Raw genomic sequence first — 17093 nt, 5'->3', positions numbered from 1 at the left:
AAGGAGAAGTTTGCAACATAGTGATTTTTGCAGTACTACCCTTTGCCAGAATAATTTTTTATGTCCGAAGGAGGCATTCCCAAATGTCTTCATATTGGCTCTACTAGAAGAATGTTGCATAAACCTAGGTGGAAATTGACTTTCTTTGATGCACAGCTTTTGTAATTGGCTTGCTGTTGTTACAGCACGCACTAAATGCATCATGCTTATGTTGACCTGATGGTTAACTTAATCCTTCTTTAAAGTTAGGCCTTGCAACTTGTTACACATGTCTAATAAATTCAAGATGAAAACATACACTGTACTTGTGCTGCACAATTAAATTCTTGTATGTTCTTGTTGCCATTACTGGGCCTGTCACTTAGGCAATAGGTCAGTGTTTCAAAACCTGCAAAAGAAGCTCATTTGTTAGTATTTCCAGTGAAAGTAAAACACAGCAAACATGAACCACGTACTTAGGTTTAGATTATTATGTTGTGGCGTCTTTTACCAGTGTGACCGTTAACGTAAAAATTACTTTCAGGTACTTCTTAACTACATTATTCTTTTTATGCCTTTTTGTTTTCTTGAGTTACAGCTGTAGGAAGTATAAGAAATGGGAATGTCTTTGAAATGGAGGTGTCTTTCAGATAAGTTGGAAGATAATATGGGACAGCAGAAATGAAGTTGAAATCCAAATGATTATGAAGTGGCAGTAGAGCATGTCTGCATAGAGCTTAATCTTTTAGCAGCTGGCTTTCTCCTATGATATTTTGGTATATTGAATATTGTAGCACCCTCAGCTACAGCTTTTTGGTTTTCTGTTTTTCCTGCGTGACCACAACTATGTGTTGCACACAAGTTTACCTCCTAGTCCTTCTGGACTTTGTTTAAAGCTTAAGTTGTTTCACACAGTACAATGGACACTTGCGTATAAGAATTACATCACTTCTGTGAGTTCAAAGGGAGGAAACCGTTTAGAGTTCTGAAAATGTTCTTTAAACTTACTTTCTGTTTTTAATTGTCTTTATTTCATAGAACGGCTTCTCAAGTTTGTTTAATGAAATTCTCGCCAGATGGGGAGTTTTTTGCTACTGCTGGAAAGGTAAGCATTTTTTTCCAATTTGTTTTGTACTAATTCAGATAAGCTATTAAAGCAAACAAACGAAACAAAACCACGCTTTTTTAAAAAAATAAGCTTTTTAATGAAAGTATTTTTTTTTTGCATAATATTTCCAGTAGTCCCTCTATGCATCTTTACATTTTGGTAAACAAGAATTTGGGAGAAAGGTAGTTTGGGGTTGGGGGGGGTAACCCAACAAATATTCACTGCTTACTATTTTAAAATACCCATTTTTAATCAGTACCAAATTATAAGACATCAGAAAGAGAAGAGTTTTGGGGAATGGGGGAGATCTGTGGATGAGCTCACTGCTCGGTGTCTTTCTAGTGAGGAAATATATTCAGTATTTCACTATTATTGTGACACCATTAATTACAAATAGTTATTTAATATCTTTTTGTGTAAATGTGTCTGCCTATGGAAGAGAATACATGGACATGGAAGAGAATTCATATTCCCCTCCACAGGTGTATTCACATATAGTTAACGTCAGTGTTGTGGCCAGTCTTACAGATTAGTTCTGTGTGCTCAGCATTGAGTGGTTTATCAGCAAAAGCAATAAAACCCCTTGGCAAAATAAGCAAAACAGTTAAAGCAAAATGTCACCATCATATCTTTTCACTTCCTGAAACACTAACTAATCTTTTATTTATACTCCAAAACTTGTTGTTCAGGTTTTGTAGGAGAATAATATCCTAACAACTCAAAGCCGAAAAAATCAAGAAAATGTAGAGGTTCCAGTGAAAAAGTGTGACAAATCCATACGAGAATTTGTATTACTTGTTAAGGGATGTGAAATGAGTAGTTGTTTTCTGCAAATAACACTGTTGTCTTTATTTGAGGGTAGAGTCACATTGGCATTGGTCAAAAAGTTCTGGTAAGAATGTCCAGACCCATCTTGTGAGAATTTATGGGATTATCAAAGTAGATTGGGGGGGGGGATGTCTTCAGATTACTGTTTTAAAAAAAAAAAAAAAAACCAGAAAACTTAACAGTATAAGCAGTTTTAACACAGATTAACAGGTAGGCATCAAGTTTGTGCTACCAACTAAAGAACCTAGCAGAGACTGCAAAATTATTAAAAAGGAAACAAAATGCTAGTATGTAAGGTTAATTGGGACAATGCAATTTCTGAGATTAGTGAAAACCTGATTTAAGTGTCACAGAATCCAGAGCAGTATTAACCTGACAGAATGAGTTTCAGACTTCAGAATGACAGACAGTTGAGCAGTTTGGTCTAGTCTGTCTCAGAAGCATGAATGAAAAATTAGTATGTACACATAAAGATTGGTTAGAACAGTGTTTGATTTAGTAGTAGTATGTGGAACTTCGCTGTACCTGTTTCCATCGTAACGTCCCATAATACATACTGGGAGCGCAAAGATTCAGCAATGGTTCAGTCTGCAAATAAGTCTTGCTTTTAAAAGGTAGTTGTCATGCATATTTTCATGATCAGTTGTATGCATCAAGAACAGATGAGTAGGACACATTTTGCTTAGTTACAGGTGTTTGCCATTTGCAAGCTCTAAATCTTGCCATTTCAGACCATTATGCTTGCTTAGAAGACTATTAAGACATTTTGTATCTTTAAGGAAGAGACAAAGATGTAACAAACCTGTAAAATAATCTAGATTTCTTTTTCTAGATAAACTATATTCCAGTTGGCTAGTTTCCAGCACGTGAAGTGAAATACTAGTCTTGCTTGATGATAAGCTATACTCCGTATAATAACAAAGCAACAAGTTCTCATGCTCCATTCCTGTTTTGCTTATTTGGGACGTCATATTGCTTGCTATATGTTCTGTGATGTCTTTAGCCATTTACTGTCTGATAGGAGTTATTCCAGTCATGTTTAAGAAAACTATTACTTATAAAATTGCTCGAGTACAGGTTTTATTAAAACAAAAAAGGTGTTTTGTCATTGTTGGCAATATATACTATACATATTTCACTATATTCTTTGATGGGTAGGCATTAATTTTTTTTTAAAGTCAAATTTTAATGGATTCTAATGTTATAATGTGATTGAATTGTGGAAAAATAAATTAATCTGCAAATAGGTTCCATAGGGGTAATAAGCTTGCAGAGTTTTTGACTGGAACGTCTTACATCCTGGTATGTTATCTTACATTATAAAGTCATGCAAAGCACAATGGCTAAATAAGTAGGAATAAGTAGGAAGGAATGCAAAGTAGGAAAATCAGTAACAGACTTTTTACTGTAAATGACTAGGTCAATTACCTGCCTGCAGAATCTTTAAGATGCATCTTTGTTTCTGTGTCTTCTTTCTTTGTTTAATTTTTTATGAGAGAAGATGCTGGTCAGCAAAACAACACCCCTTCCCCGCTCCTTAGGGTTATGTCAAGCATGCCGAGGTTAATACAGTATTTCAGTACCATTCATATTTGAGTTGATCAACTTGTGAATCTAGATCCAGATTAATTTATCTGGTCCTTAAAGGCATAAGGACAAGGACACTAGGGACATGATTTTTTGAATTTATGTATATGTGTATCTAAGAAAAGCAGGCTGAGCCGTACCAAGCTTGATTTTTCAGATGTCACCTTTGATCTTTGTTTGTATTCCTAGCATTTAAATTTGTGTGTGTAGGTTTTGGAGGTTTTCTGTGAAAGTACAGTAAGTCATATTAACATTTGAATACCAGCTCAAGCCAATATATCTTGCATTTTTGTGGTTAAAAACTGGCAGCTAATCAATAGGAGCAAAATAAAATCCAAGTTAGTAATGGCAAGACAGATTAAGAGGAAGCTGTGCTACTGTGTTTTCTTTATGATCAGGTTTTAAAGTTCTATTTACTGAACTGACTTTCTGTTATCAGAAAACTGTTTTACTTAAAAGAAAAATGAAAATGCAGGAGACATACCCAGAAGTACTTTAAGTGTGTCATATTCTTATGCAAGATAGTCTTATTACTGTCTTTTTTCTTTCCTCAGGATGATTGTCTTGTGAAAGTATGGTACAATACAGACAGCTGGCGATCAGCCATAACACCACCTGGCACAAGCCCAGAAAAACAAGCAAAAGAAGTTGATTTTTCATTTGTTTATTTGGCTCATCCTCGATCAGTGAATGCATTTTCATGGAGGAAGACCAGTAAATTCATGCCACGGTCAGTAATTCTAATAACCTGAGGTTTGTAAATTGCCCAGAAAAACCCCAAACTGTACAGTCTTCCCACTTGTACAGTCAAGTCACACAAGTGACTTCAGCTAATAATTGAGTTTGCACATCCTGTATATGTTTGTGTGTGTTCGTGTAATTCCTTCACACTGAAGTTCTTGAGAGGATGGTAAGCATCCTCTTACATGGGAGGGAACTGGAAAGATAGAAAGGGAGTCCCACAGACTGGCTTAGAGATTGGACTAAATATGAAATCAGCTCTTGAAAAATTATGTCTCTTTGCATATTTTTGACAGCACTGTCTTAAATGACCATTCATGCATTTGATCGCAGCTTGTTCCCCTCTTTCTGTCCTAATGGAATCAGAGCAATTCAAAAGTCCTATCACTTTATGTTGTCTTTCCCTAACATTCAAATATTTCCATGTCTTCTAATTTATTTCTGTATCTAGTACAAAACTAGACCTCTATCAGAAACAGTATCTGGAAATTGAATTAAAGCAATCATTTGGAATTGGTACCTTGGATTTGATTTTTTTTTTGTGTGTATGTGTTCTGACAGTTCCTAAATGACCTGTCCCTAGTTTTCACCAGTAATTGCAATATCAAACTGAAATAGTGTTAGTAATTTTGTGCCCTACAACCATCTTTTTGCCATATTATTCCAAATAGCCATTTGAATTCTGCATACCTTCATGTGTTTGGGCAAGTTCACACTGTCTTTTATGCCAGCCTTTAAGTAGAAGACTCTTCATAGAGCCATTACTGTAGTACTTAAATCGGTTTCACAAATCCACCTACTCCATGATGCCTAAGGGAGTTTGCTGCTGGACAGTCCAGTTAGATGATCCATATAGTTTTCAAGTCCTAGCTAAAACTAAATTGTGAACTTTCATGAACTGGAAACCTGATGATCTGCATAGTTTTTTTTCAGTGCCTAGTTTAGTTAATTGGATTTTTTGGATATATATGTAACACAAATGGCATTTGGATAACCAGTGATGAAGAAAAGTTTGTAGTTTGAAATTGGCTATTGTATTCCTGGTATTAGTTTGGTTTCTCTGTTTTAACTGTATAATTTTGTAAAGTGCTATATAGCACTAAGATCTGGGGAATTGAAAATGGGTATCCAGAATACAACTAGCTTTTTATCGGAAGGACTTCAAAAAGAAAACCGTAAATTTTGCTATTCCAGCTATGGCTAATTCTGTAAATCAAGATCCATGGTTTGGTGTTGTACAGCTGTGTAATGAACTTTGAGGTAATTTTGTATTCAGATCCTTGAACAGATATCAAAGCCTTTCATACATAATTTGTTTTCCTAAGAATGTATTTTTGAGTTTTTCTTTCCTTACTATGTTTAAGTTACTTGGTGCAATTCTGAAAACTGGTAATGGAAAACTGCTTGGTACTGTTGCTTTATCTTGATGCTATGTGACCCTAAGCAGCTTCTTCACACCTTAAATTCTCTTTCATTAGTGGTGCTGTCTGCAACGTACTCCTGACTTGCTGTAAGGATAATGTTTGTCGTCTCTGGGCAGAGACTTTGTTACCCAATGACAGTCTGTTGTATGGTGGGGGATACAACAATTGGAGTGAAGCAGTGAACTTCACAAATAACTTCAAGCGAAATACTTCGAGTAAGGAAAAAGTGCAAAATGCTTTAGAGGTAAGAAGCGAAATTGAACAGTAAGAATAAACACATGTACACACACATAATTTTAGACAGGATTGTAATTAGTTACTCGAACATGTATCATAAACTGAAATCCTTTATACCATAGATGTGCATAAAATGTTATAAAAGAGTGAATTTACTTTAAATCTTCCTTAGGAAGGCTAAGCTGACAGCTGTCCCACTGAGCTTTCACGTTAGAAGACACACTGCCTGTTTTGCTCTGGTGACTGAAGCAAAGTGCTTTGCAATATCATGTTCAAAGGGCTAGGAACAATATGGAGGGCATACTGTATATAGGATATGTGAAACCCGCTAGTGATGCTTCCTTAAAAAGTATGGCTCACTTATTATCTCTGAAGTTGTGGGATGTTCTCTGGCTTCTGCAACGGGAAAAACAGTGATAATAAGGAGGGAAGAAAGAGAACCTTTGTTGCCTTTCTGCTGTAGGCCTCAAGTAGAGCAGACTGGTCATAAGCTGTGTCTCTAAGGCAAATGATCCATGCCAGATAGTGTTTTCTAACCAATGGAAAGCAGGAGGAAGGTGAAGCATTAGTGGTATGTGGGTATTGTGCTCTCATCTTAATGGAGTGGTGTATTTAGCATGATCATGGTGCTTTCTTAGCACATGTGGCACAGACGAAAAATACGACAGGCTGAAAGGCACAACACAGCAGAGAAAAAATATTCAAAGGCGGGACGGGAAAGGAAGTTGGAGACAGTTCTGTGTTCCTGTTGAAAATAAGAGGCAACATTAGAGATCAGAAATAACAATTACATAAAATTGGGAGAAGACAATTTTACATGAGCATGCTGTGGTAGATGTAAAGGACGGCAAGTAAAAGGAATGTCAAGAGTGTAATACCATCCTTAATACAAATTGTGTACTTTTTGGTGCCCATACAGATACCTACAGCACAGTGGCCTTGAACTGTGCAGTATGTGGAGTGACACTTTTTAATACTGGCATAGTCACTGCTAAAAATTGGGTGTTATTTTTCCATTGGAAACATCTATTTGCGTAAAGTGGGGAAGACCTTAAAATTCATTGGGCCCTTATTATGGGAGTGGAAATACTGATCAAATCAGATCCAAAGTACTGATCCATTTTTTTTCAGTCTCTGAAATGATGTTACTCAGATTTGCTGCTTTTTTTGTTCAGAATCTTGAAAAAGCATGGTATACATTTATGAAACACAGTGGTAGCTTCTGTTCTGTTCAGGCATAAAAACTGTATGAACATTGTCTGCATACTGAAATATGAAGCAGTTACTGTGTCAAGGTACTCTGTGGGCCTTCATAAATGAATCTGAGGGCACTGGTATCTCTCTACTGTAGATACAACCTGAACAGTGTAATTTTTGTGAGAAACTCCACTGATGCTTTAAAGTAGCTTTTAAACTGGAAAATTTAATTCACTAGAATCTAGAAAACCACTTACAGATGAAATCTGCTTTTTCTTTGTGAAAGGAATTAAAAATGACACCTTATTCTTCATGCAGTTAAACCTGAGGCACTTCCGACGAGGCAGGAGGAGGTCGGGTGCTGTTGTAGCACATACTGGATATGCTCCACATCAGCAAGATCCCCATGAAGTTCACAGGAACATCTCTCCTCATGCCAATGCACTTTGTCACTTTCATATTGCTGCCAGTATCAATCCAGCCACAGGTAAGAAGTACGGTACACCTTGCTACAGGGAGAACTACAATTTCTGTTAGGTCTGTGTTGTCTGTGTAAGCTTAACTGCCTCAAACGTATTTGCACAGTATTTACATGACCATGCAAAATTACTAGCATGTTGGTTTCATTTGATGCATGGAAGACTCTTCTTCTACAGTCATGAAATGATTTGAATAAATTTCCTCTACAGTAATCCTGTCTTTCATTTTTGGTCATCTTTTAACTGAGATTCACAGTGGTCTGAAATGCAGAAGGCTAAATGTTTGTAACAAGTTAGGAATTGTGTATGATATTGGGAGCACACTGATAAGTCAAAAATTTCCTCTTAAAATGAGTACCTGGCACTAAGTGTGTAAAGTAACCATGCATCCCTGTACTTCTGTTTTGTCTCTGAATGAAGCAAAACATGCCTTCATCCTGTGTTCTATAAACTTTAATACTCTCTTGTACTCAAGCAATGTGATAGGCATTAAGGCAAATCCCCTATAGTCACTAATATTTCTGTCTTGGTAATTGTTTGTGTATGCTGAAAATGAAGTGCATGTCTGCTTCTTGAAAAACTGAATAGAAATGCAGTACTGAATGGCCTTTCATTAAGGTTTTATTGATGTGATTTCCTGTCTAGACTTAATGAGCAAACATATTATGTAATACTTTTCTTAAACTAGTTAAGCTCTGTCTTATAGTATTTTTAAATTGTTTTTTTGTTACTACTGACCCTTGTTTGAAAGGACAATTTTGACCTAACGGCATTCATGATTAGTTCATATTTGTAGCTGTACAGTCTTTGGTATGATTATAAAGACTATTGTTTTCCATTACCATTGCTGGGCTAAACAAGCTGTAAACACTTGCTCCTGTAAGATTAGAGTTAGTCTTCACCTTTTTTAGTATTGGTTCATGTTTCTTTTAACAGATATGACTAGAATAACATCCAGCAAAAGGAAACCTTCTGCAGTTTTGTTCTGTATCATCAATGCTATCCTATTTCTACATCTGAAATGTCTCCAGTCATTACATATGTTACTACTCAATGTCATAAAGGAAAATTTCTCCAAAGCTTCTTGGAGATTTGTAGTTCTCCTCTTTGCATTTCTGCATCTTCAAATTGCACAAGGAGCCAGCTAACCTTTTCATGTGGCTAGCACATAATCTTGCACTATCTTTTTTTATATCTACTCTTAATGTACTTCTTTCCTTGTTTGTTGATATCTAACAACTAAGTAAACTTTAATTTCACTTTTAGTAGTCTTTACAGTATAAATGTGCCCAACAGCAACTCACAGAATTGGAATAAAAATAATTTTGGAAAAGAAAGGTAGAAGATTTTTCTAGGTGTCTAACACTTGTCTTTGGCCTTTTTGATCTTGTATTCCTTCTATGTTATCTGTATTAATATTATGTCTTGATAGTGTCTTTTGGATTACTTGGTCTTTAACTCAGTAGATTGGAGGATAATGGGTTTTTCTTAATGCAGAACCTCTGTTCAAAGTAACTTTCACCATCTTAAATCTTAATTTGAAGAAATATCCGTTCTCCCTCACAGTCAAGTCCTTAAGTACCTAAGTCTAACCAGATTCTCTAGGTAGTCCTTTTAGTTTGCCCTTTTGAAATTAAATTTTATCTGAAAACCTAATTGTATTTTCTTTCATTTAATTTAAACCAAATCAGTTTATGATCTCTCACTTGAAAATTTGCCCTTATTGCAACATTTGGAGTACTTGATAAAAACTAAGGTCAAAGCAGATTTCTCTCTCATTCATTTCACTTTTTGTAGAAGAATAATTTTGTCATATAAAAGAATAACTCTGAAATTTTTATTGTATTTGTGTTCTGTTGTTAATTTTTAAACCCATTTTCTTGTAGCAACAAAATCCTTGAGACCTTCTTTTACACTAGAGTGTTAGTTACATAAACTGGTATTCAGCCTGGGAGGAGTTCTATGAAAGGAATAAGCAGTGGTTGTCAGGACAAAATTATCTTTAGGCAAATCCAGAAAAAGTTACTGAATCCAAAGACCGTAGAAGTTATCTGGGAAGAGTGAATGTGATTTACGAAGCAAATAGAATCATGGAATCATAGAATCGTTTAGGTTGGAAAAGACCTTTAATATCATCCAGTCCAACCATTAACCTACACTACCAAGTCCACACTAAACCAATCAAGGGTAGACTAGACTAAACCATGTCCCGAAGTGCCACATCTACCCGTTTTTTAAACACTTCCAGGGATGGTGACTCCACCACCTCTCTGGGCAGCCTCTTCCAATGCTTGACTACCCTTTCCATGAAGAAATTTTTCCTAATATCCAACCTAAACCTCCCCTGGCGCAGCTTGAGCCCATTTCCTCTCATCCTATTGCTAACTACATGGGAGAAGAGACCAACACCCACCTCACTATAACCTCCTTTCAGGTAGTTGTAGAGAGCAATAAGGTCTCCCCTCAGCCTCCTCTTCTCCAGACTAAACAACCCCAGTTCCCTCAGCCGCTCCTCATAAGGCCTGTGCTCCAGACCCTTCACCAGCCTTGTTGCCCTCCTCTGAACACGCTCCAGCACCTCAATGTCTTTCTTGTAGCGAGGGGCCCAAAACTGGACACAGTATTCCAGGTGCGGCCTCACCAGCGCTGAGTACAGGGGGACAATCACCTCCCTGCTCCTGCTTGCCACGCTATTCCTGATACAAGCCAGGATGCTGTTGGCTTTCTTGGCCACCTGGGCACACTGCTGGCTCATGTTCAGCCGGCTGTCAACCAGCACCCCCAGGTCCTTTTCAGCCAGGCAGCTTTCCAGCCACTCGTCCCCAAGCCTGTAGCGTTGCATGGGGTTGTTGTGACCCAGGTGCAGGACCCGGCACTTGGCCTTGTTGAACCTCATACAGTTGGCCTCGGCCCATCGGTCCAGCCTGTGCAGGTCCCTCTGCAGGGCCATCCTACCCTCCAGCAGATCGACACTCCCACCCAACTTGGTGTCGTCTGCAAACTTACTGAGGGTGCACTCAATCCCCTCATCTAGATCATCAATAAAGATATTAAACAAGGCTGGCCCCAGAACAGAGCCCTGGGGAACACCGCTCGTGACCGGCTGCCAACTGGACTTAACTCCATTTACAACTACTCTCTGGGCTCGGCCACGCAAACAGTTTTTCACCCAGCGAAGACTACGCCCATCCAAGCCATGAGCTGCCAGCTTCCCAAGGAGAATGCTATGGGAGACGGTGTCAAAAGCTTTGCTAAAGTCCAGGTAAATGACATCCACAGCCTTTCCATCATCTACCAGGCGGGTCACCAGGTCATAAAAGGAGATCAGGTTGGTCAAGCAGGACCTGCCTTTCATGAACCCATGCTGGCTGGGCCTGATCCCCTGGTTGACCTGCACTTGCCTGTTGAGTTCCCTCAATATGAACCTCTCCATAATCTTTCCCGGCACTGAGGTCAGCCTGACAGGCCTGTAGTTTCCCGGGTCCTCCTTCCGGCCCTTCTTGTAGATGGGCGTCACGTTGGCAAGCAATAATATAGTCCAGAGCTGAGCATAAATTTAAGTTGGTAGTTTTGAGGTTTGGAGTTTGGGGAAAAAGAAGTGACTTTTTTTTTTACGCAATCTTCTGATATATACTTAAAGAACGTAGATTTATAATCTAATCTGAAAAGTCACATTTCCAGTTCACCACCTTATTCACGTTTACTGTAGTTTCATCTTCCAAAGAGAGGTCAACAGAATTCTTCCCTCCAAGTTCGTTTTTGCCAAATGTATTATGCTATTTTTGAGACTGGCATTAATTGGCCTTCTTGGGAAGACAGACTGTATTTCTTAAATACTCTGTGCTCTTTTTGCTCCTGTTGTCCGAAAAGTGGATTCGTTGCCTGGTGTGCAATAAGCTAATTTCCACACACGCACAGGTGAGATATTGCTTTATTTCATTTCTGCGCAGTGATGGGTGCTAGGAGGTAATCCCACAAAGCTAGCACACCGTTGTCTGCTCTTAATCATATTTATACAATAGATTCTGCATGCCCTTCCCCTCTCATACATATATGCATTTTAATTTACATACATTATGTAATCACATAGTTGCGTAATACTTAGTCTAACTGCATATGCTCCATAGGGGTCTCTGGTGGTCTTCGGTGGTCACTTCAGCTTGTATACCCCATAGGCTTGTTGCCAAAGTTCAAGTTGTGGTCATCCAAACTTTTTCCATTGTCCTTCTTCAGCCATCCGTACTGTGCCCAATTCTATTGTCCTTCTTCATTCATCCATTGTTTGCCCAAGTTCTTGTGCTGTTCCATTATGCTACATTCAGTTCCTTTGATCAGTACATCTACAATAAATCATCTGCCATGTTCTGGCACAGTCAGGACTATACAGGCACCAAAAGCAGCTTAATGTTTTACTGATATCACCCCCATCCCCTGCTGTGTCCCCTCCTCACAAGAAAACTGCTGGCAGTCATGGTGATCCTTCCTTCTATCTGTGTGCTCTCAGTTATCATTTTCTTAGGCTAGACTGGAGGGTAAGTAATTAAAAGCCATCAGTGGCTTTGGAAAAAAAAAAACCCAAACAAGACAAAATTGGAGTAAAAACTATTTTCTTCCAGGGGATGGAATTTAAGTAATGCTGCATAAATAAGGAGCAGAAGGGTATGAGAATATATATGGAGACTTCTACATGGGAATTAAATGCATGTTGAGCTTTTAGTATGTTGCTGTATGGCCCATTTGAGGAAATTACCGTAAATCACCTAGCTGTTTTGTAGCTACACTTAATTTAGATGATGTTACTCTGCATCAGTCTGATATTTGCTTCTGTCACTTTGTGAATACTGCTTTATTTTTCACAGCTGCCTGGGACACCAAGTAGCATCATAGGGCAGTGTAAAAGAGTAATGGAATGTATAGGAATCAGAAATCCTGGCTTTACATGATGGTGTTACAGAGTCTCTGTACTAGTTTTTGCTAGTGTAAGCCCTATCATACGTGGTCCTTGATTACAGTGTATACCTACTGCAGCCTCCATTGTGGATGTTGGGAAATTACGCTTAAATTACTTGGTTTGTAGTGAGCTGTAGTACCAAAGACAAGGTAAATTAACCTGTACGGACAGTGTTACATCATGAAGATGTAATAGTGCAGGGCAATACTGTAATCCTAATGCAAGCATACCAAAGAGCCTCCCTGTGGAATGTCTCTTGTGGTAGCAGTCAAGCAATTTAATACTGAAAGTAGCTGATGTTGGCGAAAAGAATGACAAGTGGCAATACACTTAGTGTCTTCCCCCCCCACCCCATGGTAGGGTTTCTGCTTAAAAACAATGTCTCTAAATTATTTTTTGACCAAACTACTTGATTTTCAAAAATGTCAACATCTTTTTCTGGTAGATATTCCTCTACTGCCTTCTATCACATCTCTGAGTCTTGGTGAAAATGAAGAAAAAAGTGGACCTTTTGTTGTGCACTGGCTAAACAATAAAGAACTCCATTTTACCTTATCCATGGAAGTATTTTTGCAGCAACTTAAAAAGAGTTTTGAACATCATTCTCCTGAGACTAACACTGAGGAATCTAATCAAACAGATGGCAGATCAGAAGAAGGTAAAGGTCTTATAGACAAATGGCTTTCATTTTACAAAATAATTTGTGGTGTTCTTTCATGTGATGTAAGAGGTGGGTAAATTGACGTGGAAGAATACAGACAGATTACAGTAGCATTTCCGTGCATTTCCTTCCCTTACACTGGAAGTACCTAAGTGACTTTTAAAATATCTGTGTCTGGAAATTCTGAATTTGTTCATGGTTGTTCCCTAGATTTTGAGTTATTTATGCTGAGAACTGTATTACCTAGGTGGACCAGGAGGCCTTTGCATGAAAGTGTGTTATTTTACCATATTTAAGGAATCAGGTGCAACCTTAAAATTAAGTTTCTTCTTTTATATTAATGTACACCTAATTTAAATAGTTCTATTCTAGAATATAGTATAGTCAATTAATTTAAATATATACAGTTTGGAGATGACTGCTTTTGCTCTGCCTATGCATGCAAAAATTTATATAAAATGGGAAAAATGAAAGTATTTCAAATTAAGGTGCAATATAAACTGTTTTGGTTTGTTAGTCATTGACTGAGGTCCACTAGAGGATTTCTGGTTAAAATTTTCATTATTTTAAATTTGTGCTTATATGGGTGGTTTATAAAAGGCTTGAAAGGTGCTTCTATGCCTGAATAACATTGCTTGTTATACTTCTGCTTTTTAATATAGTATATATATGTCTGTGTGTCTTCTAGAAGTTGATGAAAATGGAGATGAACAAAAAGGAAACCAAGAAAAGAAGGAACTGGGTGATGAGAAAACTACTCCAAATTCAAACCTTGTTCCTTTATCTTCTGCTATTATTGATCATGAAATTGAAGTACTACTTTCTGAATGGAGTAAAAATGCTGACATGCTATTCAGTATACATCCTATGGATGGTTCACTGCTGGTATGGCATGTGGATTGGCTAGATGAATACCAGCCTGGCATGTTTCGCCAGGTGCAGGTACTTTATTTTTTCTGGATTACGAATTGTTATTCAGTGAGAAGTGTTATGAGAAAATAACTTTGATACTTATTCCTTCTCCCTTTCTTGACATTCCAGGTGTCATTTGTCTCACGAATTCCTGTTGCATTTCCGACGGGTGATGCCAACTCTCTTTGCAGAAGTATAGTGATGTATGCTTGTACCAAAAATGTTGACTTAGCTATTCAACAGGGCAAACAAAAGCCTCCTGGCCTTACACGATCTTCATCTATGCTTATCTCTTCTGGACACAGTAAATCAAGTAACAGTTTAAAACTAAGTATCTTCACGCCCAATGTTATGATGATTTCCAAACATGCAGATGGGTCGTTGAACCAGTGGCTAGTGAGTTTTGCTGAGGAATCTGCTTTTTCAACTGTACTCAGTATTTCACATAAATCCCGATATTGTGGTCACCGTTTTCATCTTAATGACTTGGCTTGCCACTCAGTATTACCACTGCTGCTTACAACTTCACATCACAATGCTCTAATTTCACCAGATGTTGAGAATGCAAAACAGGCAAATGATTCTTTAGAGTCTCAGGAGTCACCAGTAAGACTTCAGAGTAGAGGCAACGCAGATGTAACATCCCAGGATCCCAATGCGGTTTACAGTGAACTTATTCTTTGGAGAGTGGACCCTGTTGGGCCTTTGTCCTTTTCTGGTGGAGTTTCCGAACTTGCTCGGATCAATTCTCTCCATGTTTCGGCTTTTTCTAATGTTGCATGGCTTCCCACACTTATACCCAGCTACTGCCTTGGTGAGTTTGGTTTCCTGATTTGTGAAGTGTTCTAGAATAAAAGAAATATAACCTAATAATGCTATTAAACAGATAATGTAGGTACACTTCAATGCATTGGAAAAAATGTTAAGCAAGGGTCCTTTATTTCGCAAATTTCCAAGCTGCTGATGCTTGGAAATTGTTTATTCCTGTGTGAAGAATTGCTGTGTTCCTCTGCCTCCTTTTACATATTTGATATTTTAGGAGCTAATGCAGTAAAGGTCTTAAATGCTAGTGCATGCTTCAGAGCATTTTGAACATTTAAAAGCAGAGGTAGATGTTGCTCTGGTTTGCAAATGGGATTCCCATTTCCTTTCATATACTTTGATTTGGTTGCTGAGTGCAGCATTAAACTTCGTAATTCTTGCTTGTGAACAGAAATTAGCAAGAGAGAATTTTTCTTACGGTGTATTGTTTTCTTTCATAACTTCAAAATTGCCTCTTGCTGATAAAAGGGAGCAAGCTGGTGTTTGAATATTTGAGCACTTTGTGCATTCTTATTTTTCAGGTGCATACTGTAATTCTCCAAGTGCCTGCTTTGTGGCTAGTGATGGACAGCATTTGAGATTATATCAAGCTGTAATAGATGCTAAGAAACTTTTGTGTGAGCTCTCCAATCCAGAAATTTCTGTAAGTGAAAAGCTGTGTCACGTTTTTGGGAGGTTGGAACTTCATTCAGTAGCACTAGTTTCAGACTTGTTGGTAACTGACTAAGCTGGTTGCTGAGGTTTTCACATTGTAGCGATACTGCATGCCTTTTAATCTCAGACTGTGCTTATTGAGGCAGGTCAATGTTTGGTTGGGAAATACCTCTGAAACACTTGCGCTACAAGGAGTAATAACAGAGCAACAAACTGTGTGTGTGTATTGTCCATCCTAAGGAAAAGTTGAGATGACAATGCAGCTTGGGGAAAGGACAATAAACTGCTGAATGCAAGGCTTTCCAGATGAGAGATGCAAGTTCCTGTCACCTTTCAGCCATTGAAAACAGTGTGGCTCTTGATAAAACTGGTTATGTTACCTGTGTTCTTGGTGGGTTGCAACCAGTGTGTATTTAATGCTTTAGTTAACATTTGCTTGGTGATGTTGCACGTATCTAGCAGGCTGTGCCACAGAAATGCACAAAACTGAGCTAACAAGACCATCTCCCTGACTCTATTTAAACAGAAATATGTTGGTGAAGTTTTTAACATCATAAGTCAGCAATCTACAGCTCGCCCAGGATGTATCATTGAACTGGATGCTATCACAGAGCTTGTAAGACCTTTTTCTGTACTCATTTTATACCATAATTAACTTGTTTAAAAAGTGCTAATAGTAAGGCTGTACCTGTAGCTCTTCATCAAGTAAAGGTGAGGTATCTAAAGAGTGATTCTGACATATACTTGCTTTTGTTTTCATAGTACCTGCAAATGAAAAAAAATGAGTAATGAAGGTGCATTTTCTTAACAAATTTTTCATTGATGTGTATAACTTAACAATCAAGTTAAAAGCTCCCATGTTAGAGAGCAATCTTAAAACAGTACAATCCATGATGTTCACTTCTTGTGTGTGTTTTTACTTTCTTAGCATGGCAGGAAAACGCAGTTATTCCATGTTTTTCAAGAAGACTTCATTTTAAATAACCAGGAGAAGGAAGCACCTGAAAAGAAGAAAAAGTTATCAGACTCTGGTAAAGAATTCTTTTTCATAGAATATTGAAGACAAATTATATTATTTTTTCATTCCACAGAGGAAAAAGAACTTGTTATATAGCTTTTAGCATTTTATGGTCAAATACCTTACTTTATTTGAGATCTTTATATACCAAAGAAGAAAATCTAGTCTAATGAAACTCATGGGTGTTTCACGTCCTTTAAGAGTAGTGTGCAACCAAATTTACACAAAGTAGCTTAAAGCATGAGATACCCATCATGTAGTATATTGCTGATACCTTTCTTACATGAGGGGGAAAAGGTTTTAAATGTAGAGCCTGTAGCTTTAGGGTATGACATAGACAAAGCTTGCTTGCATCCTTTCACAGTGGATGTTCATCCTTTACATCAGCTAAGTACTGCTCCTCAGGCCTTGCGTTGCATAATAAATGACATGCCAAACAAATCCCCCATAACACAACTGTAAAATACAATAGTATGAGTAGCATGTGGATTTGTA

The 17093-nt window shown here is 37.8% G+C and overlaps 1 protein-coding gene across 3 annotated transcripts in view; it reads left to right on the top strand.

Moving 5' to 3' along the window:
• Positions 1 to 17093, top strand: part of DMXL1 (Dmx like 1) — a 77582-nt gene that overhangs the window by 10473 nt on the left and 50016 nt on the right. For 2 of the 3 annotated variants that reach the window (XM_075725934.1, XM_075725932.1), the window contains exons 5-14: positions 1018 to 1084; positions 4057 to 4232; positions 5722 to 5911; positions 7420 to 7588; positions 12977 to 13189; positions 13881 to 14134; positions 14234 to 14918; positions 15448 to 15569; positions 16107 to 16196; positions 16509 to 16611. In XM_075725934.1, the coding sequence (XP_075582049.1) occupies positions 1018 to 1084; positions 4057 to 4232; positions 5722 to 5911; positions 7420 to 7588; positions 12977 to 13189; positions 13881 to 14134; positions 14234 to 14918; positions 15448 to 15569; positions 16107 to 16196; positions 16509 to 16611 (2069 nt within the window). The remainder of the gene's footprint in view (positions 1 to 1017; positions 1085 to 4056; positions 4233 to 5721; positions 5912 to 7419; positions 7589 to 12976; positions 13190 to 13880; positions 14135 to 14233; positions 14919 to 15447; positions 15570 to 16106; positions 16197 to 16508; positions 16612 to 17093) is intronic. The other variant, XM_075725933.1, reaches the window with a different exon arrangement.

Source organism: Pelecanus crispus, chromosome Z, assembly GCF_030463565.1.
Source record: "Pelecanus crispus isolate bPelCri1 chromosome Z, bPelCri1.pri, whole genome shotgun sequence".
In the NCBI taxonomy this organism is placed as follows: domain Eukaryota; kingdom Metazoa; phylum Chordata; class Aves; order Pelecaniformes; family Pelecanidae; genus Pelecanus; species Pelecanus crispus.
The sequence above is the reverse complement of the archived record's forward strand: the minus strand, read 5'-3'. Positions and strand labels throughout refer to the sequence as shown.